This window comes from Periophthalmus magnuspinnatus, chromosome 24, assembly GCF_009829125.3.
Source record: "Periophthalmus magnuspinnatus isolate fPerMag1 chromosome 24, fPerMag1.2.pri, whole genome shotgun sequence".
NCBI classification, from domain to species: Eukaryota; Metazoa; Chordata; class Actinopteri; order Gobiiformes; family Gobiidae; genus Periophthalmus; species Periophthalmus magnuspinnatus.
This window is the reverse complement of record NC_047149.1, coordinates 3,108,794-3,131,169: the sequence shown is the minus strand read 5'-3', so window position 1 is coordinate 3,131,169 and position 22,376 is coordinate 3,108,794. Positions and strand designations below refer to the sequence as shown.

General features: G+C 43.6%; 1 protein-coding gene across 2 annotated transcripts; it reads right to left on the bottom strand.

The window, feature by feature from the left end:
* Positions 1 to 439: 439 nt before the first annotated feature.
* LOC117393190 (NLR family CARD domain-containing protein 3-like) lies at positions 440 to 22,261 on the bottom strand. 2 transcript variants are annotated; one of them, XM_055232429.1, is made up of 11 exons: positions 22,219 to 22,261; positions 21,421 to 21,471; positions 21,193 to 21,297; positions 20,618 to 20,681; positions 13,362 to 13,557; positions 11,533 to 13,285; positions 11,297 to 11,464; positions 2,692 to 2,859; positions 2,467 to 2,631; positions 2,313 to 2,359; positions 440 to 2,237 (listed from the first exon to the last, which is right to left on the bottom strand). In XM_055232429.1, the coding sequence occupies exons 2-11, from the start codon at positions 21,465 to 21,467 to the stop codon at positions 1,678 to 1,680; spliced, it is 3,273 nt and encodes a 1,090-aa protein (XP_055088404.1). In that variant the 5' UTR covers positions 21,468 to 21,471; positions 22,219 to 22,261; the 3' UTR covers positions 440 to 1,677. The 2 variants fall into 2 exon arrangements, with proteins under 2 accessions (XP_055088404.1, XP_055088405.1); XM_055232430.1 differs by having other exon boundaries at positions 20,618 to 20,678.
* Positions 22,262 to 22,376: the final 115 nt, after the last annotated feature.

The window sequence follows — 22,376 nt, the reverse complement described above, 5'->3', positions numbered from 1 at the left end:
AAGCTTAAGTCACTAAAAGAATAAAAGAAAGACCAAGAGATCAAAACTCTCTTGCAACAATGGACTTTAATGGATGAAAATAATTGAACAAAATTGAACTAAAGGACTTTTGAGTTAATGTACTCATAGTCATTTTCATGACAATTTATGTTGGTACTCTTAATACTTAAAATTTATTTTATTTGAAATATTGATGTGGCCATATAACTGCCAAAAGGGAGGAGATGTGGTACAAGTTTTAGTATTGTGTGTTGTTTTTCCATTGTCCAAGATACACTGCAAGAAGTGTTAAAAGCCACACTAACCTTTGTCAAATCCTTGAGTCTGACAGGAGGCTATAGGTAACTTTGTGTTTTTTTCATTTAGATGTCTGTTTACGCTGACCTTAGCTTGAGCTGTTATCAGAGCAATAATTTCCACATCTCAGACAAAAATGTTTAACAATCAAGTCTGTTTATTTGAAATCCAGCTTGACAAAAACTGGTATGATTAGTCCATAAATACAGTTCAATCTTATCATTATTTATCACAAAAATAAAATTTGATCAAAGTTTAGTCTAGACTTTTTTCACCCAGACGTGAGAGTCACATGACCCGAAAGAGCTGCGTGTCTGAATCTCTCTGTGAGAGAGGCTCGGTAGAGTCCACTAAAGAGTGTAGGGTGCTGTGTAGTGAGGGAGGGGTTATTCAGACACAGGCCGTGCTGTTTATAAGATTGAACACGCAACTCTCTCTCTCAGTGTCATGTTTCTGAAATAAGGCAAAAGCAAAGTGATGGACATAAAATTGTGCCTTTTGTAGGTCCTGTATTAAACATGTATGAATAGAATCAAGAGTCACTCTTGGTGCAAATCTTCTGAAAGTATTTTCACCTGAGTACATACAAAACGCTTTTATTGTCCTTACATGCTGTGTTGTAATTTTTCTAGTGGAGTGTCTCCATGGTGATTATATTGCATTACCTGGGTTGTTCCACACTGTAGCATTAGACATATATCTATCTTGCATGTATTCACTTGATTTTGATGATTTTTACACATACATTTTTACAGTATTTTGTAGTAAGTATTAAAACTCAGCAATAAAGAATATGACCATTTAGACTGTTAAAATGACTTTATTTAACAGACTCTGACCCTCGACCTGTGGCGTGACAGCTCATAGGAGGTTTTCTCATTCAAAACTTTAGTCAGTATTTTTGATGGAGGGAGGGGCCAGTGCTTTTAAGTGTTTACACCCATTAAATAGATTTGAGTGGAGCAGACTCTTGGACTTGGCTCAGGTGATGAAAACAGAGCTGGTGACGGTAGTTTTGTGGCAGTGCAGTGTGAAAGTGAGAAGAGAAGGAGGAGAGTGGACAGCCCTGTCCTGTGGCCACTCTGTCAACATAAACATCTATTTTCTAACAGATACAGTTTCCAGGGGGCGTGGCCACGTGGGAAGGAGTTTAGGCGAAGACTTCCCTCGCTCCAGATGCTCTCTCCAGCTTCTCAAGGCCTGTCTCCTGCATCCTTTCTGTATAAAAATCCCACTCCATCTTTAGATTTTCCTTTTATTGATTGATTCTTAATTCTATCAATCTTAGTTTAGTTAAGTGCCTTTAAATTTGGATATATTGCAGACATCAAACAAACCTGCAAAGACCCGAGCTCAAGAGCTTAAGAAATCTGAGAGTTTTCAGTGTCCAGGTCTGTCCTCCAGGGGGCGCTGTGTATTCAGATTCACCAGGGTCACTTCAGAGTCAGGCCACAGTCCAAACCCTGGAAACAGAGGCTCAGAGAAGGAGGAGCAGAAGGTGTGGAGGTGGAACAATTTTCCATAAGAGAAGACCTTATAGAAGGACAGAGCTCCAGCCTCAGAATCCAGGAACACGCCCACTCTGCCAGAGGAGGAGAAGAGGCCGATGCATGTTTGTTTTCCATTGTGACAAACAGAGTACATTCCATCACAGATCGTCAGACTCCAGGATTGATCGTTGTTTCCAAGCCTACACTCTATTCCACTCCGTCGGATCTTTCTGTAACTCACTGCTATAGAAACTTCCCCATTCCAGTCCACCTCCCAGTAACAGCGCCCCCTCAGGCCAGTGCAGCTCAGGACCTGAGAGTACATGCCTGTGAACCTGTCCTCATGATCTGGATACTGCTGCTCCTTCACAAAGGTCACAGTCAGATTGTCCTCAGACAGAAGGAGATATTTGTGAGCTGTGTTTGGGTCTAGAGAGAACTCACAGGAGTCTGAAACACAAGGAATCTGAATGTGATGAAAATAATATTATTATAAATATGTAAATATAATAAAATCAGACTCACACTTCCTCGGACCTGGGACCAGCCAGTGCTCTCCAGCAGGATCTAGCCTGAAACACACAAGTCCAGTTTAGACCAGACCAGAGACCAGGGCCAACCATGGACCAGAGACCAGGACCCCACATGGACAGGTGTCAGGGGGGGAGCGTGGTCTCACCTGACAGACAGCAGGGGGCAGAGCTCCCGTAGAGCGGTCAAGAGCTCGGCTGAGGGTCCTGGATGGTTGTAGCTCAGGTCTAACTCTCTCAGGTGGGAGGAGGTGGAGCTCAGAGTTGAGGCCAGAGCAGCCCCACCCCTCTCTGAGACCAGACATCCAGAGAGCCTAAAGACACAGCATTACACTCATGTGGACACACGGAGGTGCATAATGGGAGTGTCTCACCTGAGTGTTTCCAGTCTGCAGATGGCGCTCTTCAGTCCACAACACAGCAGTTCCACTCCTGAGTCCTGGAGGTAGTTGTGACTAAGATCCAGGCGTGTGAGACCGGAGGAGCTGAGGACTGAGGCCAGTGGACCACAGCTGTGAGGGGACAGGCCACAGCCAATCAGACTGAAGACAGAGAGGGACATTAGAGGCTGAAACCATGACACAAGGCCGCCTCAGTCTATGCAAAACAATTTCGCACGGACACACTAAAGAAGACACAGTGCAGTTTTGCTCCTATGAGTGAAAGAATATGCAAAACAGGGCGTTTCGCCAACATGGAAATGCAAAGTTTAGCAGGTGCTGTCAGATGTACTACAGCTAAAACTGCGACGATAATATAGTACTGGAGAGACAGGTGCATTTTCCGCTGTCAATCAAACAGGGATTTCATGCATCTGCCCCATGTCCTAAAGACTGCCCCATGTCCTAAAAACTGCCCCACGGCCTAAAGACTACCCCATGGCCTAAAGACTGTCCCATGTCCTAAAGACTGTGCCATGCCCTAAAGCAGAAACTGTCCCATGTCCATGTGTATCTTATAAGGATGTCTTTCTATGCACTGCTCCAATGCCACAGGCTCAGGCCCTTTCATTCACATATTACTGTGATACGTCCTTCTGTGTTTAAGCAAAACTGGTCAACCTGCTGTTCAGAATTTTCCCTGGTCCCCTTCAGACCCTCCGTAATCAAAATTTTTCAGTTTATACCTGCAGTTTAGTACTTGGAATGATACCTGAGGGCCTAGGTGTCAGCTTTTGAACTCATGCTTCAGTCGGATTAACATCACTTATCCGGAGTGTGGCCGGATAAGTGATGCAGGTCGCATGGCCACCTGGCAGGTCGCATAGCTACCAAAACAGCTGATTTGTGGAGAATTATTCATGAGTCCAAAGAAAAGTATGGCTGTCCAGTCAATTAAATATTCACTCCACTGGGGCTGAGCATTGAAACTGGGTTCCAAATAGGCATCGAGCACTGGCTTTAAATGCTAACATCATGCGTAACGATGAATAGCATAAACAGCATTCACCTTTAACATAGGCCTACATGTGTCCAAACATCATATTTAATATAGGCCTACATGTGTCCAAACATCATATTTAATATAGGCCTACATGTGTCCAAACATCATATTTAATATAGGCCTACATGTGTCCAAACATCATGTTTGATTTTTGAAATGTTTTTAGGTGGTAAAAAGCTGCAGATGTTATTGATTTGATGTGCATAGGCCTACATGTGTCCAAACATCATGTTTAACATAGGCCTACATGTGTCCAAACATCATCATGTTTAATAAAGGCCTACATGTGTCCAAACACATGTGCAAACATGTGTCCAACATGTGTCCAAACACGTGTCCAAACATGTGTCTAAACATGTGTCCAAACATGTGTCTAAACATGTGTCCAAACATGTGCGCAGACATGTGTCTAAACGTGTGCAAAGATGTGTGCAAACATATGTGCAAACAAAGCACAGTGTGTTATTTCTCCAGTAAAATAGAAGAGCTGAAGAAATATCCAGAGTTGAAATGTCTCCACTCAAAAACACATCAAGTCTCCAGTGCAGCGCCTTTACAGAGTCTCACAGTCACAGTCTGCAGAGTCTGGTTCATATTATCTATTTGACTTCAGCTTCACACAAACTCCAACAAACTCCATCATTGCCCTCATTAGTCCCGATAAAAGTGCAATCCCTAAAACCACATGTAGAACATTTACAGTGTGGAGAGTGTCTGTGTATAGATTCAGTCATCCGAGTCAGCGTCATAATCCTCCTCCTCCATGCTGGTAATAGTAAAAGCGTAAAGTTATTTATTAAAACAAAGCTCCACTGCCAGAAAACATCAGAATGAGACGCTGACTCTTCTCGATGAATTTAAGTCGTTGTGGACCCAAATAGGCTTGCTGGAGACGCAGATAGCAGACCTGCAGTACACTCAGATAAACAATGTTGTCATAACAGGGCTGCAGATTGAACCTTGTTCGTATGTACGGGCTGTAGCTGCAGATAATGAAGAAGAGTGAGCATGACGCCACAGTGCAGAAGCACAAGTGACTGCCTTGCTACAGTCAAAGGGGATCCACATCTGAGCAGGTCATACTGAGGAAAGCTCCACATGTCAACCCTTCCTTCATATTGATATTTATCAGTAGGAAGTAGCTAAAACAGGGATGAAACTTAAAAGGAATCCAAATATTCATAAATTAGCACATAACAAAATGCAGTGCTGAAAAAATATAGAATACCTGGACAGAATACCTGCAACACTTTCATTTAGTTTGGCAACACAAGAGGAGACAAAAGTACGGCTCATCTTGAAAATCAAAAATCTGGACAATTATCAGTAACATAAAGCATCAGGTAATACTCAGCACACTACGGGCAGTTTGTGAGTGTGTTACGTTTGATTTACCCATAGACTGTATATAAAGAAGTAGACAGAGGGAGTGTGACATCACCCATAGTGTTTGGCTCCAAATGAAGCTCATTGAGGCAGCAGTTATGGCAGCTAATCTGGAGCCATGTTGCATATTAGGAATTCCAACAACAAGTATCATAGCAACCAAAGAGCCAATGTGGAGCGAGGCTGTTGAAGGTAACGCCCCCTCTCGCCCGCATCACAAGACCAAAATGACAAGTCTGACAGCAGCAGAGCCACAGTTTTCCAGTGTAAATTGAACTGGAGCCAGAGTGGATCTTATTCTTCTTGTTTGGAATGCTGTGGCTAGCAGGTTAGCTATGTCCATTTACAGTATATATACAGTCCATGAGTGCAGCTGACCAAAGGATGGAGGAACTATTTTTGGAAGTTACAAAATGAAATAAAACATCCACAGACTCTTTTGGAATAGATATAGCAACTTTTAAAAGAAGTATTAGTAGTACATGGGTCCCTGGTTTATCGCGGGGGGTCACATTCTAAAAATAACCCACAATAGGCGAGATCTGTGACGTGGTCAGCCTTATTTTTTACAATTATTATACATGTTTTGTAGCTGTAAAACCCCTCACCACACACTTTATACACATTTCTCACACAGGCATTAACATTTTCTCATATTTCTCTCTTGTTTAATTAATTAAGCAACTCACATGCTTTTCACAGTTCCTTTGACCATGCCTCTTCGTCCTGGCGCCGCTCCGCTGTAGTGTCGAGTGAACATTTATGTAAATTTGGCTGAACACATTCTGTACTGTACAGGAGACACGGCAGGGAGAAGACTGATTGACAGTGGTCTGCAGTCCCTTAGACAATCAGGACGCAGAACACAATGCACGTTCATACACTAAAAAAGCATGTAGAATTGCACTGGAAAAATTGGCGAAACAGCAAGACCGTGAAAGGTGAACCGTGATATAGCGAGGGACCACTGTATTCTGAAGCCTTATATCTTCAGTATCATTTCAAACAGGTACACTCAAAAAAATACAATTGGCAAAACGTATTCCTTTTTGTAAGAGTGGAAATAATAAAATTTAAGTAATTATGGGGCTGTTTACCTTCTCCCACCATTCTCTAAAATACTGAATATATATATATATATATATATATATATATATATATATATATATATATATATATATATATATATATATTAATAATGGACTGATAAATGTTTATAGGTAAACACAGATTAATAACAGTTGGACAGAAGATTAAGATCAAACAGACCAACTTCAATGTCAATAACAGAAGCAAAATATGGAGTAGATTGCAAAAATTTGCAGTAGGTGTGTTGTGATTTCTGACACCAGGAAGCATTCATTCTATTACAAAAATGGACTGGCATGGCATTGAGCTGGGTGAGAAATTCTGTTCTGGGACAGCAGAAATTTGTCCATTTATAACTTTTGGATGATGTGGTAAAAGCAATAAAAGAATTTGTGGTAACAACTTATCATTAAATTTATCATAAAATTTAGATCAAAACCTTGATACCTCTTGTTTTGTATTTACCTAATATGCCTCACAGCTAGGGGGCCCTACTGCTCCTTTTACACATGTTATGTGTCTAGTCGCTGTTGTTGTGGTACATGAACATCACAATTAGTGAATAAGTCTGCCTGAGCTAAAAGTGGAGTTTATTTTTATTATATACACTGCCTGGGCCAAAAAAAGTCTCCACCTGTATTTAACCAAGCAGATAGGTTGGGGTTGCTGCAGTTGGTCAGGTCTAGGTTCAGCAACAGTCTGTGCTCAAAGAATAAGGTCACTCATCGGGCTCAAATTGTGAAAGAGGTTCAGGAGCATGAGACATCATTTTCACACATGGATTGTCCACCACAGAGTCCAGACCTTAACCCCATTGAGAATCTTTGGGATGTGCTGGAGAAGGCTTTGTGCAGCATCAGACTCGACCATCATCAATGCAACATCTTGGAGAAAAATTTATGCAACACTGGATGGAAATAAATCTTGTGACATTGCAGAAGCTTATGAAAACAATGCCACAGCGAATGTGTGACGTAATCAAAGCTAAAGGCAGAACAACCAAATAATAGAGATCTGTGATCGACACTGATCTGTGATAGCAAACAACAAAGTTAAATCTGTCAGCTGTTTACAGTTTCAGTGTAGTTAGCCCCTGCACTCAGATAGATTTAAGGCAGTGGCCACCAGCAATCTGACCAGAACTGAAGAAGTGTCTTGGATGAGCAGCCAAACGTCTTCACTCCTACAACAATTTGTCCAGTTGACAGATTTAACTTCGTCGTTTGCTATGGATCAGACCTGGACAACTGAGGGTTTACACAGACAACTGATCCGTGGCAGATTATATTATTGATTTTGAATAGCAGTATTCACGTGTGAGGAAGTACAAAATGGAGCTAACCCACAGTGTTAGCGTTCAAGCTGCAGGACACAACTGCTTGATTTAACATTCACCAAAGTCCACTTTGAAGAGAATTTTTGGCAGAAAAAAGAGTTATTATCTGGACTAACATTACTATTGTGGCTGTCATTATCCCCAGTGTGTGGAAAGCCGACCATGTCACTCCAGTGCAGTGGAGTGAACTTTCAGCTTTCAGGTTTGGCCATTCTTAATTCATAATCGTATTTTAAACACAGACCTGGTCTTAGCACCACAACTGCTGCATGTAAAGTTGTCAATGATATGATAATGAGATTGGGTACAAAGCCCCAATAAGTATCACGCTGAATGAGAAAACAACTGACCTGACAGATAAGATCATGGCCTGAATGAACATAAGGCAAACGTTATAGGGGCTAAGTGTAGCATCTGGAAGAAGATCTCATAGAAGATGTGAATGTAGCATTGAGAGTGATCCCTACCTCAACCATCACAGAAACCAATGAGCTGATATACACTTCAGCAGCAGTGATCCTAGAGATGCTCGGCTATAAGAGCAACCAAGGGAGCCATGAGAAACAATAACCACCATGGAAACGACGGTTAGAGGCTAACATCAAGGCAGCATGGAGAGAAGTGAGCCAACTGTCAGAGGCCCAGAGAGGTACAATAAAAAACAAGTACCCAAGAGGTACAGCCAGATGCCCATACCTGAAGCACTGGAAACTGCCAAACAAAGGCTCCAAGCCTTGGCCAGCCGCCTAAAGAGGTACACACGAGATAATGAAGCCAGATGAATAAACCGTCTGTTTGCAATACTGCCGGCGAGAATGTACACTCAATGGCAGGGTAATAACACCAGAGCAGACCCACCAAGGCTGGAAACCGAACAGTACTGAAAAGATATATGGGAGAAAGAGACATCCCATAACAGAGATGCACAGCGGCTGGTGGCTCTGAGAGAAGACCACAGCAACCTCCTTAAACAGAATCCACTCACCAGCACAGCAGAAGACATCCAGGAAGAGTCTCAAAAACTGGATTGCACCAGGCCCTGACATGATCCATGTCTACTGGCTAAAGAAACTCATTGCTCTCCATAAGCGCCTGGCAGCACAAATGACCCAGCTGCTAAGGGATGGGACTCACCCTGAATGAATAACTGAAGGGCGTATGATCCTCATCCAGAAGGATACCTCAAAGGGTCCCATCTAACTATCGGCCAATAACCCTAACCCTCTCCACAACATGGAAACTCATGTAAGATATTACTAAGATGAGTGGGCATGGAGCAATACATGTGACCTGAGCTCCAGGCATTCAGTGATCCATGTGCGACACACATCACTGAAGGCCTGGAGCTGTACAACATCAACAGGACTCTAAAACCCATCATTGCAATCTTGATGAGGTTGTGGAAAACCACCCTTTAGGCCTATGGGAAACCACTTGCACAAGTGACCATCAAACGTGACATATACCAAGAAGACGCACTGTCCCCACTGTTGTACTGCAAAGGTCTGCTCAATTACTCCCTCCGTGTCTGTTGCCTTATCCAAGCTGAAGAACGATTTCCTCAAATTGTAGAGCTGCCTGGTTAAAAAAGTACTGATATAATGAATTACGTGCTCTTAAATCCTGAAAAAACAGAGGTCATTGTCGTTGGTCCCAAAGGTCAAAGAGATTCTCTGTCAGACCAGATAATCTCACTGGACAATGTGAGTATAGCTTCTAGCCCTACTGTAAAAAATCTTGGAGTCCTATTTGATCAAAATCTCTCATTCACAGCCCATGTAAACCTAGCTTGTAAAACTGCATACTTTCACCTGCGAAATATAACTAAAATTAGAAATATTTTACCTAAAAACGATGCTGAAAAACTCATCCATGCATTTGTTACTTCCAGACTTGATTACTGTAATTCCCTGCTCGCCGCCTGCCCCAAAAGTACTATAAGGAGCCTCCAGTTGGTCCAAAATGCAGCGGCCAGAGTCCTAACAGGAACTAAAAGAAGAGACCACATCAGTCCTGTACTAAAATATCTGCACTGGCTTCCTGTCGAGCTTAGAATCAAATTCAAAGTCCTCCTCCTGACATACAAAGCCCTAAACGGTATGGCCCCATCCTATCTGGAAGATGCTATTGTCCCGTACCAGCCAAACAGAGCACTCCGCTCTCAGAATGCAGGACTATTAGTGGTTCCTAGAGTGTCCAAAAGTACAGTGGGAGGGAGAGCATTCAGTTACCAAGCTCCTGTGCTATGGAATCAACTCCCTGCTGATGTTAAACAGGCCCCCACAGTCTCTATATTTAAGACCAGGCTTAAAACATTCCTCTTCGGTATAGCGTATGACCAGGTTACTTAGTGAGGGAGTTAGGGACATTAAAACCCGGGATAAGATAAGCTGCAGTAGGAGATAACTAGCTGGGGGAAGTATGGCAACCTGAACACTATCCTCTACTTTGTCCAATTTTCTCATCAGCAATGCTATTCACTTGTTGTCCCCTGTCCCACTCCCCCTGTGGAGTGTATCTCTTTCAGATGCCCCGATGACAGCTGGACCCTCTCCTCCTCACCGCCTGGCCCTCCTCCTTGTCTGGCTCTCCTCCTCCTTGCCTGGCTCTCCTCCTCCTCGCCCGGCTCTCCTCCTCCTCGTCTGGTCTTCCTCCCCCTCGCCTGGCCGATTTTTCTTGTGTTGTCTGATTTTTCTTGTGTTGTCTGATTTTTCCTGTTGTGTCTGATTTTTCCTGTTGTGTCTGATTTTTCCTGTTGCGTCTGATTTTTCCTGTTGTTTTGTTTTTTGTGTGTTGGCGGCACGGTGGCTGAGTGGCATCACTCATGTCTCACAGCAAGAAGGTTGGTTCGATCCCCGGGTCACCAGGCCTTTCTGTGTGGAGTTTTTCATGTTTCTCCCCGTGTCTGGATGGGTTTCCTCCGGGTACTCCGGTTTCCCCCATCAACCAAAACATGAACGCCCTTCGAGACAACTGTTGTTGTGATTTTGGGCGTTACAAAAATAAATGAATTGAAATTGAATTGAATTGAATTAAACTGAAAATAAAACTTGGATTATTTTGCAAAACAGAAGGAAAGTAATTCAAGTAACATTTTTGTCTGTTTTAGCCTATGGTGACATCATTTATACTGCACACATTTTAAAACCACTGGATGCACATTACCACAGAGTTCTGAGGTACATTACAGCTACCACACCGTGTTTTAGACAAAAGGGTTGGATGGCCACCACTCTCACAGAAGTGATCAACATGGTCTAATTTTTTATAAACAAAGCCATTTTAAAGAACACTAGAGCACAATAGCCTTTATAATAGATGTTCCATTCTTAAATAGTGAACTGGGACTGTATTACTATGGGCCATACAAATGGAACAAAGTACAAACACCAGTGTGACTGTTTAAATGCCATTTTATTGTATTTTATTTATTCATGAATGCCTCATGTTTATCATATATTTTATTTTTTTTGTGTAGTTGACTTCTGTTTTCACCTCACAGAAAAATTGCCAATTACAAAAAATATGCCAGAAATACAAGTGCCGACAAATGTATTTAGATTCCCTGATGAATGTAGGTAATGTCAGCAGAAAACAGGGCCCTCCTGGAGATCTATCAACTGCACTAAAAAGGTTGTTGACCTGCTGCTTATTCACTCCCCCACTCCTCCCACACAGGGCCTTTGCTGTTGTACCAGTGCCTCTGGAGCAATTCTGAGACTCACCTGAGCGTCAACAGTCTGCAGGGGGCGCTCTTCAGTCCATCACACAGCAACTCCACTCCTGAATCCTGGAGGTCATTGTGACTGAGATCCAAGTGTGTGAGACTGGAGGAGCTGAGGACTGAGGCCAGAGGACCACAGCTGTGAGGGGACAGGCCACAGCCAATCAGACTGAGGAGAGAGAGGGACATTAGAGACTAGAACCACCACACAAGAGTTTAAATACAGTGTAGACTCACAGGGCTTTGGTAGAGTCTCTAACCACTGGCAGCAGACCCAGAAAAGCTGTTTCTGAGGCCTGGTATTTCCTTAGATCAAACTCCTCCAGGTCTGAGTCTGAGGATAGTAAAAGGAAGGACAGAGCTGACCACTGAGCAGGAGACATGTTTCTTTTAGAGAGACGTCCTCCTCTCAAGTTCTTCTGTATTTCCTTCACCAGACTGAGGTCATTCATCTCGTTGAGACAGTGGAGCAGGTTCAGTTTTCTCTCTGCAGACAGACCCTTTTCATTCAGCTTCTGTTTGATATACTTTATTGTCTCCTGATTGGTCCGGTCACTTCCTGTCTGAGTCAGCAGACCCTGCAGCAGCCTCTGATTGGTTGACACAGACAGCCCCAGGAGGAAGCGCAGGAACAGGTCCAGGTGTCCAGTTTGACTCTGCAAGGCCTGGTCCACAGCAGAGCGGTGGAGAACTTCAGGCTTTCTTTTGAAATGCAGTTTTTGCTCCAGAAGGTTCCTCCCAGAGCTGAAGAAGGTGTGATGGACATGAAGAGCAGCCAGAAACTCCTGCACACTCAAATGTATGAAGCAGTAGACCTTGTCCTGGTACAGGCCTGCCTCCTCTCTAAAGACCCGTGTGAACACTCCAGAGTACATTGAGGCCACTGCAGTGTCCAGCCCACACTCACTCAGGTCACTCTCATAGAAGTTCAGGTTTCCTTTCTGCAGCTGCTCAAAGGCCAGTTTTCCTAAAGATCGCACCATCTCTCTGGTCTCTGGAGCCCAGTGAAGCTCTGCTCCCTGGTGATTTTTGATGTTCTGGACTTTGGCCTGCACCACCAGGAAGTGGACATACATCTGTGTGAGAGTCTGGGGCAGCTCTGGTCCCTCTGTTTGTTCCAGAAGCTTCTGTAAAACTGTGGAGAGGATCCAGCAGAAGACCGGGAGGTGGCACATGATGTAGAGGCTGCGGATGCTCTTGATGTGGGAGATAACGGCAGTGGACTGGTCTCTGAACCTCGTCCTAAAGTACTGTTTCTTCTGTGGGTCTGTGAACCCTCGCACCTCTGTCACTATGGAGATGCACTCAGCAGGGATCTGATTGGCTGCAGCGGGGCGTGTGGTTATCCAGAGGCGAGCGGAGGGAAGCAGGCTCCCCCTGATGAGGTTTACCAGTAGCACGTGCAGTGAGACTGTCTCTGTGGGATCAGTCAGAATCCAGGTTCTGCTGAAGTCCAAAGCAAGTCTGCACTCGTCCAAACCATCTAATATGAAGAGCACCTGGAGCTGATGGAAGCTGCAGAGACCTTTGGATGGACTAAAAAAGTGGTGCAGCAGACCCACCAGGCTGAACTGTGTGTCTCTGAGCGCATTGAGCTGTCTGAAAGTGAATGGGAACAGCAGCTGGAGGTCCTGGTTGGCTCTGCCTTCAGCCCAGTCCAAGCTGAACTTCTGAGTTAGCACTGTTTTACCCACACCAGCCACGCCCTTTGTCAGCACCAGTCTGATTGGCTCTGGTGAACGTGGGTCAGATTTAAAGAGATCTTCACATGTGATGGTGGTCTCTGGGGCGGCTGGTGTCCTGGACGCGGTCTCCATGTGTCTGACCTCATGTTCCTGGTTGACCTCTAAGGCACCGCCCTCTGTGATGTAGAGATCTGTGTAGATCTGGGTCAGGGGTGCTGAGTCTCCTGCCACATCCTTAAACACAAGGCTGAACTTTTGCTGCAGATCAGACTTTAGTTCACGTTGACATTTGGAAGCACATTGTCCTGGAACAGAATTGAAAATAAGAAATTACACACTGACATAAAGAGGCATAACAGATGTCAAACTGAAGCTTCTCACTGTTGTACAGACGGTCAGCCATTTTGTCCTGCTCCAAACTTTTCAGGAAGCTCAGGGCTATCTTCAGAAAGGCCTCTTTAATTTCTGTCTCATCGTCCTCCTCAAGTGTCAAGGATTCTGGTTCCTCTACCATTAGAACTTCTTGTAACTTACTCAGCTCATTTTGCACAAATCTTAAAATGCATTCCTCCAGTTTCTGTAACATAAGAGAATGAGGATCAGACTCTGTTCAAGTACAGCCTGTCTCGTTATGCTCGTTGTGTAGGGTCTAACAGCTGCGAAGGGTCCCACCTCCCGAGTCTCGATAGTTTTATCTGGTTAGTGTAAAATCCTCAGTGTAAATATTTTTTTCTGATTGGTTAAATGTGTTTGTACAGTGCACTCTGCCCTCAACCCCTCCTTCTCCCTCAATCTTGAACATATCTCAAAGACAGCTCCAAGACAGCATCATGGAGGTTTACCACACGTGTATGTTTGCCTCACGTCACAAATTCAGCTCCTTTAGTTTGTAGAGATTCAAACTTGATAATGAGAAACTCCTTTTGCCTTTACTGATGTGAATGATCAATGAAAGAGCCATGAATGCATTTTTAATTTAAATTATTCGAACATTTGCATATGATATCTCACAGAGACTAACCTGGGGGTGCGGGGTATCTCTGATACTGTACTGGTTCAAGTCCTATCTAGAAGGCAGGAAGAACTTTGTTTAAATTGAAAACTATGTCTCAGATAAAATGTCTCTGACCTGTGGGGTGCCCCAGGGGTCAGTCCTGGGACCCCTGTTGTTCAGTCTCAACATGCTGCTGTTAGACCAGTTAATACGCAGCAATAATGTGTCCTACCACAACTCTGCAGATGACACTCAGATCTATGTCTCACTGGCAGCAGGTGAATATGGACCAGTGGATTCACTCTGCCACTGCATCCAACAGATCAGAGTGTGGAGGCAAAACAACTTTCTGCAGCTAAACTCAGATAAGATTCACTTCATAGTCTCTGGTCCACAGAAACATAGAGAAAGTGTCAGCAGTCACCTCCAGTCTCTCTCTCTAAACCTTCAAATCAGGCTAGAAATCTAGGGGTAACAATGGACTCAGACTTTTTTACTATCCAAAAAACATTGCAAAAATTAAAGGTATACTGTCAAAACCAGACTTAAAGAGACTTATCCATGCATTTGTCTCCAGTAGGTTAGACGACTGTAACGTCCTGCTCACTGGCCTCTCCAAACGAGCTTTAAGACAGAACAGTACATCCAGAACACTGCTCCTGACTAGAACCAGGAAGTACAAGCACATAAATTCTCTGCTCAGGTCTCTGCACTGGCTCCTGTGGCTCAGAGAATAGACTTTAAAGCAGCTCTGCTTGTGTATAAGTCTCTCCATGGACCAGCACCAAAGTACATCTCCAACATGTTAGTGTCATAGGAACCATCTCACACTCTGAGGACTTCAGGGACCCGTCTCCTGCTGTAGTCCGGGTTTAGTCCTAGTTTAGTCTGAGCCTCCTGCTGCTGTCCAGAGTCAAGACTAAACATGGGGCATTTTAGTTTTCTGCAGCTAAAACCTGGAACAATCTTCCTGAAGATGTGAGAAAGGCCTTTACTTAGAAAATGTTTAAATCCAGGCTCCAAATGGTTCTGTTTTATTCTGCCTCTTCTCTTTTAATGCACTTTGAATTGCTTTCTGTGTGAATTGTGCTATACAAATAAACTTACCTTGCTTATTATATGCATATTAATATTTTTCACACACTAAATGTGTGTACCACTCTAAACAGTGGTACTGTTCTGAAGAGTGCAGACGCAAACCTTGCTTGCTCCTGCTGCTTCCTCCTTACTTTGCTTTTTTAATCATTTTACCTCTTCCATTGCTGGGAGATTTGTTTTGTTATGATTTTCTCTTAAGTAAACCAAAATTTTTGATGAGCCACCAACATGTCCGGAGGAAGAAACAAAAGAAATTCTTTCTGTGAACGCTGTCGGAGCTATCAACAACAAATTATTGAGCTACAAGCGCGGATATTTGTTTTAGAATCTGAAAAAGGACTTCACCGAACCCTCCCTGTGACTTCCAGTGGTAAGCAGCCTACAGTTACTTTCAGAGAAGAGAGTGAAAAAACAGCTACTTTCAACTTAAACCTGAGTGATACGGTGTCTTTTCCAAAACTTTGTAAAGACAAGAATTTCAAGCCAACACGACAAGTGATAAGAGACAAAGCTAATATAGTTACATCACCCAAAATACAGCTTACAAACAGATTTTTACCACTGTCACAGACTGATGTTGATGTTATTATACAAACGGAAAATGGATTTTTGTCGCAAAACAAGAGCAATAAAGTTGGCAAAAGAGCGGTGGCAGACAGGCGGTCTGTGCCAAACGTCAAGGTCAGAGATACGCTGCTGCTAGGAGACGGGGCTATCAGAGATGTGACTCACAGAGGAATCCAAACTTGCCCGTACCCCAGTGCCACTGTGTCTGAGATTACAAAACTCCTCCCAAAAGTTTTGTCAACATACCAAGGAGCTAAACAGCTGATTGTGCACGTGGGTGCAGTTGACACCAGAATGAATCAGACTGAAATCTTGAAAAAGCATTTCATTGAATTATTTGAGGAGCTTGATAAAGTGGAGGTTAAGACTTTCATCAGTGGACTTCTTCCTACCATAGACAGAAGGAAGATGAACAAATTTATCCGGCTGCTTCAGCTCAACACATGGCTGTTCAATGAATGTGCAGCCAGAGGACTGCACAACATTGAGAACTTTGATCTATTCTGGAAACGAGAGGACCTGTTCAAGGGAAATGGCCCGCACCTGAGCAGAGGTGGAGTGAGAGTGTTGACGGATAACCTCCTCCACGCTCTGAGAAACCGGCCTGGACAGGGTCCTGGGCCAGTGAGAGAAAAGAGGAATGAGAGAAGCATTCCCGCTGCACCAACCAGAGACCGAGCCAATGTGTCAGCACCACCAGCAGCACCACAAATACAACCACCACCTCCCCCAGCGAAGGACTCACCACCAGCAGCACAACCATCTCCCCCAGCGAAGAATTCAAAAGTAAAGGATGCATCTCCTGCGTCACTTCCCTCAGGGGCCACATCACAGGCCTTGAACCTGTCTGTGACAGCCCCAGCGGACGTTTAAGTCGCAGCAGCACCCACAGCACCTCCCCTGCCCACAGACTAGCCCTGGGTCCCCTTTGCTACATCTACTCCCTCTAGGGACTCCTCACTCTCCTTTTTCTCCCCACCTTCACATATGGCCCTTCCCGACCATCTAGAAAGTCTCATCAGATCAGGAATTAAGATGGCTCCCCTCACACCTTATATAGAGCGATCGAGAGTTCTGGCATCAACTATGCTGAACTCTTCCCCGTACCCACCTACCCCCCCTCGTCTTTCACCCAAACTCCCCCCTGTTCCGCCTCCTCGGCCCTCACCTGGTCCCTCATCCAAACTCTCCCCTGCTTGCCCTTCCCTGCCTTCCCCCAGAGCTGTTATCAACAAGAGCTAGGACACACAGAGCCTCTGCTGTCTCAGGACATACAGTCATGATAAAGATAATATCAGACTGAGGCCCTGTGATGGAGCTGTATCTGCAGTTACACCTCATAGACTGATTAACAGAAGGACAGTTAGACTGTCCAATCAGAGACATTTAGTTCACATTCCCTGTAAGACGATAACATCCAGTCCTACTGAAACTAATCTGAAACCTGCTGTGCTCAATGTCAGATCTTTATGTAACAAGTCATTTTTAATTAATGATTTTATTTCTTCTTTTAGTCTTGACTTTATGTTTATAACCGAAACATGGCTTGACAAAAACACAGGTAATGCAGTTCTAGTGGAATCAACTCCACCCAACTTCAAATTTGAATCTGAAACACGAGTAAACAAAAAGGGTGGAGGTGTGTGTGCATTTTTTAGAGATAATTTAGTTACTCACAGATTGTCATTTGGGGTGTTTTCATCTTTTGAGTATGTTTCATTCAAAATGGAGCTAAAACCATTCCCTCCATACTCTACTTAGTCATATACAAACCTCCCCAGCACTGTCTGAGTTTTATTGATGATTTTACTGAGATGCTTTCAGTCGTATGCACAGACTTTGATGGTTTAGTCATTACAGGTGGTTTTAATGTACATGTGGATAATGTGTTTGACAGAAACGCTAAAGAGCTCAGTTCTGTCCTTGAAACCTTTGTCCTTGGTCTGACTCAGCATGTCAGCGAGCCCACCCACAACAGAGGACACACTCTGGACCTGCTCATTAAAAAAGGAGTAAATATTTCAAATGTCAATGTGGTGGATGTTGCTCTGTCTGATCATTTCTGTGTCTTCTTTGACCTGTCTGTTATTCCCAAACCAGCAGCTGGTCCTGCAGTTGTTCGAAGGAGACACATAAATGATAACACAGGTGCACTGTTCATGGAAATGATACACTTTGAAAATGCCTCATGTTCTAATGTTGTTGAACTCTGTAACTTCGAGTGTTTTGAATGTTCTGGACACCACTGCCCCAATGAAGGTTAAAATGGTTAAAGATAAGCAGAAAGTGCCATGGAGGAATGATGACTCGGTCAGGGCACAGAAAAGGGAGTGCCGGAGGGCTGGGCGGGAATGGCGCAAGTCAAAGCTCCAGGTTCATTATGAGATTTACAGAGAAAAGATGAACCTGTACAACCACAGTTTCTGTAGAACAAGGCAAAGGTATTTTTCTGACGTTATTGGAAGTTGTAGTAACAACTCTCGTGTCCTGTTTGCAATGGTAAACAGATTAACAAACCCCCCAGCTCCACTGCTGTTAGAACTAATTTCCACATCTAAGTGCAATGAGTTTGCAGTGTTTTTTAATGACAAGGTTCAGGGCATTAAAAATGCCATAAATTCCACAACGCAAATAACAAACCAGCACCCACCTAGACACTTAGAGCTGACTCACTTTGCACCTGTAACTGACAAAACTGTCCAAGAGATTGTCACCAGTCTGAGTTCATCTACATGCTGCCTTGATGTGTTACCTACTAAATTTCTAAAGTCTGTGCTCAACAGTTTGCTGTCACCACTCACTCACATAGTTAATATGTTACTTCAATCTGGAACATTCCCAAGCGCTTTGAAAACTGCAGTTATCAAGCTTCTCCTAAAGAAGAGCAGTCTTGATGCCACAATATTGAACAATTATCGACCGATCTCAAATCTGCCGTTTTTAGGCAAAGTCCTCGAAAAGGTGTTTACCAACAACTTATTAACTTCCTAGAAATGAACAACTCCTTTGATGCCTTCCAGTCAGGTTTTAGACCCCACCACAGCACTGAGACTGCTCTTATCAAGGTGACAAATGACATCCGCCTGAACACTGATGCAGGCAAAGTCTCAGTCTTGATCCTGTTAGATCTGAGTGCTGCCTTTGACACTGTGGATCATGGGATTCTCTTACAGAGACTAGGGGACTGGGTGGGCATCTCTGGTACTGCACTAAACTGGTTCAAGTCCTATTTAGAAAACAGGGAGTACTTTGTTGAAATTGGAAAATGTACATCAGATAAAATGTCCCTGACCTGTGGGGTACCCCAGGGTTCAATCCTGGGACCAATCTCTGCATGCTGCCGTTAGGCCAGTTAATACGCAGCAATAATGTGTCTTACCAAAACTATGCAGATGACACTCAGATCTATATCTCACTGGCAGCAGGTGAATATGGACCAGTGGATTCACTCTGCCACTGCATCCAACAGATCAGTGTGTGGAGGAAAAACAACTTTCTTCTGCTAAACTCAGACAAGACTGAAGTCATCATCTTTGGCCCACAGAAACATAGAGAAAATGTCAGCAGTCACCTCCAGTCTCTCTCTCTAAAACCTTCAAATCAGGCTAGAAATCTAGGGGTAACAATGGACTCAGACTTGAACTTTAACAGCCACATCTGCAGCTTTTTACCACCTAAAAAACATTGCAAAAATACTTCAAAACCAGACTTAGAGAGCCTTATCCATGCATTTGTCTCCAGTAGGTTAGACTACTGTAACGGCCTGCCTCTCCAAACGAGCCTTAACACAGCTGCAGTACATCCAGAACGCTGCTGCTTGGGTGCTGACTAGAACCAGGAAGTATGAGCACATAAGTCCTGTGCTCAGGTCTCTGCACTGGCTTCCTATAGCTCAAAGAATAGACTTTAAAGCAGCTCTGCTTGTTCATAAGTCTCTCCATGGCCTAGGTCCAAAGTATATCTCTGACATGTTAGTGCCATATGAACCATCTCGCAATTTGAGGACTTCAGGGATCGGCCTCCTGCTGGTGCCCAGAGTCAGGACTAAACATGGGGAATCAGCGTTTCAGTTTTATGGAGCTAAAACTTGGAACAGTCTTCCTGAAGATGTGAGACAGGCCTCTACTTTGACAATATTTAAATCCAGACTCAAAACGGTTCTGTTTAGCTGTGCATACGACTGAAAGGGTTTTATTCTGCACTCTTCTTTTTTAATGGTAAATTTATGATGACAAAAGAAACATGGACTGATGGACTTTTATTAGACATAGTAAAGTGACAGGAAAGTATTTGAGAAGTGACAGGAAAGTTTTTTTGTAAAGTAATGGGAAAGTTCTTAAACTAAGCAAGACAGTGTTTAAAGAGCGCGAGAGAGAGTTTTTAAAGGGTGCAAACGAGTGGGTGAGAGAGTTGCAGATTGGGTGATTATTTATGTTTTGATTTGATTTGATGAGAACGAGATGGTGAGCCTAAAGAGTTATGTAGAAGTATTCATTTGTAGACCATCCTAGAGCCTGTTTAGGGGCCAAGTGTGCAACTACCACATACTTTATAATACGGGATCGATAAATATAATCGCTCTATAGCCAATTGGAACCCATTAAAGTACACAAAAACAGGAAATATGTTTTGATTAATATTCTGAATTTTTCTCTGGTTGATCATCAGAAAAGTGCTCTGGCCTGTTGGCTGTGGCTCTTGGAGTTCTCTATAAATGCTTTTGTGCTTCACTGCCTGATCATACATTTAGCGCAGATGATGGCAGCTGTGCATCATCACGTTGTGTAAATGATCAGCAGTTTAGCTCGAGTGGCTCTGTTGTCCATCATATCCCTTAGCTTTTGCTTTGCTCTCATAATTTTTGACCTTCTTCAGATCTGAGGCAGGTTTATGGCTCTGTTCTCAGTCTTGACGTGCCTGTTTGTCGCTGTGGCTGTGGCTGTATGAGTCTAATGTGTCAAAGGTTCAGAACTCTCACCTTAAAAACAGATCCATGCTCAGGGCCACTGGGCTGAAGCTGTAGGGGTGTCACTTCCAAACTGCTGACAATATAGAAACAGTTTTATCTCTGAAATCTGTGAAATATGTTAAATGGCACAGTATTTCCCATATAAATGTTTTGTATCTCTTATCATAAGCCGAATGTCCCTCTAAAATGGTATTGATCGTGTTGTCATCACTTTTAACTGCCACAGAGGCGAGAGGTCTGTGCCTGTGGAAAACATGTGGCCTGATTTTAATAGAAAAGCTGCGTTCAGTCTTAAATTACAATATGCTAAATGCTCTTTACACTTACCACCATTGCCAGCAGGGGATGACAGACCTTTATACCTTTTACATGAGATGTACAAAAGCAGAATACGGTATAACACATGCAATGAGGTTATGTCATCAAAGTCGATAGCTGTAAAATGCTTAAACCAGCCATTGCCAGTCAAGTTGTTGGCTAGCGGGCTAGTTATGTCCATTTATATTTATAGTCTACGGTCAGGAGCAGGTCTGAGACAGGATCCTGGTCAGGAGTACAGAGTCCAGTCTGGACAGAGTCCTCACCTGGTTCCAGTCTGGTTCCCCTGTTTGAAGTCTATAGAATGTTTCATGGACCAGTCAGAGTTTAATGACGGAGAGCTGGGCCCAGGTCTGGACTGGTCTGTGTCCCTGCAGAGAGAGGTCACAGAGAGATCATAGAGAGGTCACAGAGAGGTCAGGAGCTCTGAAATTATTGTGAAAATAATAGAAAATATTTGTGGTGTTTGAAGGAAACATCAATAAGAGACTGACCTGAGCCACACAGAAGGTCCATCTGTGTGAAAGGGAGAGTCCTCCATCCTCCTGAAAAAGACAAGCTAATTGTGTCAGATGCTCTCCCCGTGTGCCAGATGCCCTTCCTCCCTGTGTATCAAATGCCCTCCTCCCTCTATGTGCCATGCCCTCCCACCTGTGTGTCAGATTGTTTCAGATGCCCTCCCCGTGTGTCAGATGCCCTCCCTGTGTGTCAGATGCCCTCCCCGTGTGTCAGATGCCCTCCCCGTGTGTCAGATGCCCTCCCTGTGTGTCAGATGCCCTGCCTGTGTGTTAGGCTCTGGTTTGTCCACATTCCTTTCTATGGCGTGCTATAGATTCCAGCTTCTCTATTTTGACAGGTTCAAACTCGTTTTAGATTCGACTGAAGTTTTCTTTTGTTAAATATCACGTTTGCCGAAATCAGACAAATCATAATTCAAACCTAAGAAATAACAAACGTCCACACGAGCTGAAAAGACAGAGCTCAGAATCATATTTACTCCTTAGATTTCATTTCTCTGACTTTCATTTCATTATATCATTGTGTTTCTGTTTAAAGTCAAATATGACATTTGAAAAGCTTTACTTAAACTAATGAACAGTTATTTTGAACGAAACAGAAAGGAGAAAATATTGAACCCACTCAACGTTTTTGTTTTACAGAAAATCAAATAATCTCATGCTAAAACAAAAATTAACCTAAACTTGTCTAAATGTTTCAAATAAAGATGAAGTTTGAGAATTCTTCACAGATTTTTCTTTTTCACGTTGATAAAGGTTTAGATAAAAACTCACCGTGTGCTGCCAGACTCTCACCTGCGCGACCTGTTCACCTGAGACATGACACACCCCCTACAACCAAACCACGCCCCCTGGGGCCAAACCACGCCCCCCAGAGCCAAACCACGCCCTGCAGGCAGAACACACCCCCTGTTTCATATGTCAGGATCTGA

Bases quoted from the DNA above. Each gene is read 5' to 3' on its own strand.
- LOC117393190 (XM_055232429.1), bottom strand. From the start codon at position 21,467: ATGGAGGACTCTCCCTTTCACACAGATGGACCTTCTGTGTGGCTCAG. The intron at 2,632-2,691 runs GTGAGACACTCC...CTGTGTCTTTAG, and splicing joins TGCAGACTGGAAACACTCAG to GCTCTCTGGATGTCTGGTCT. The intron at 2,238-2,312 runs GTGAGTCTGATT...CTTGTGTTTCAG, and splicing joins GGTCCCAGGTCCGAGGAAGT to ACTCCTGTGAGTTCTCTCTA.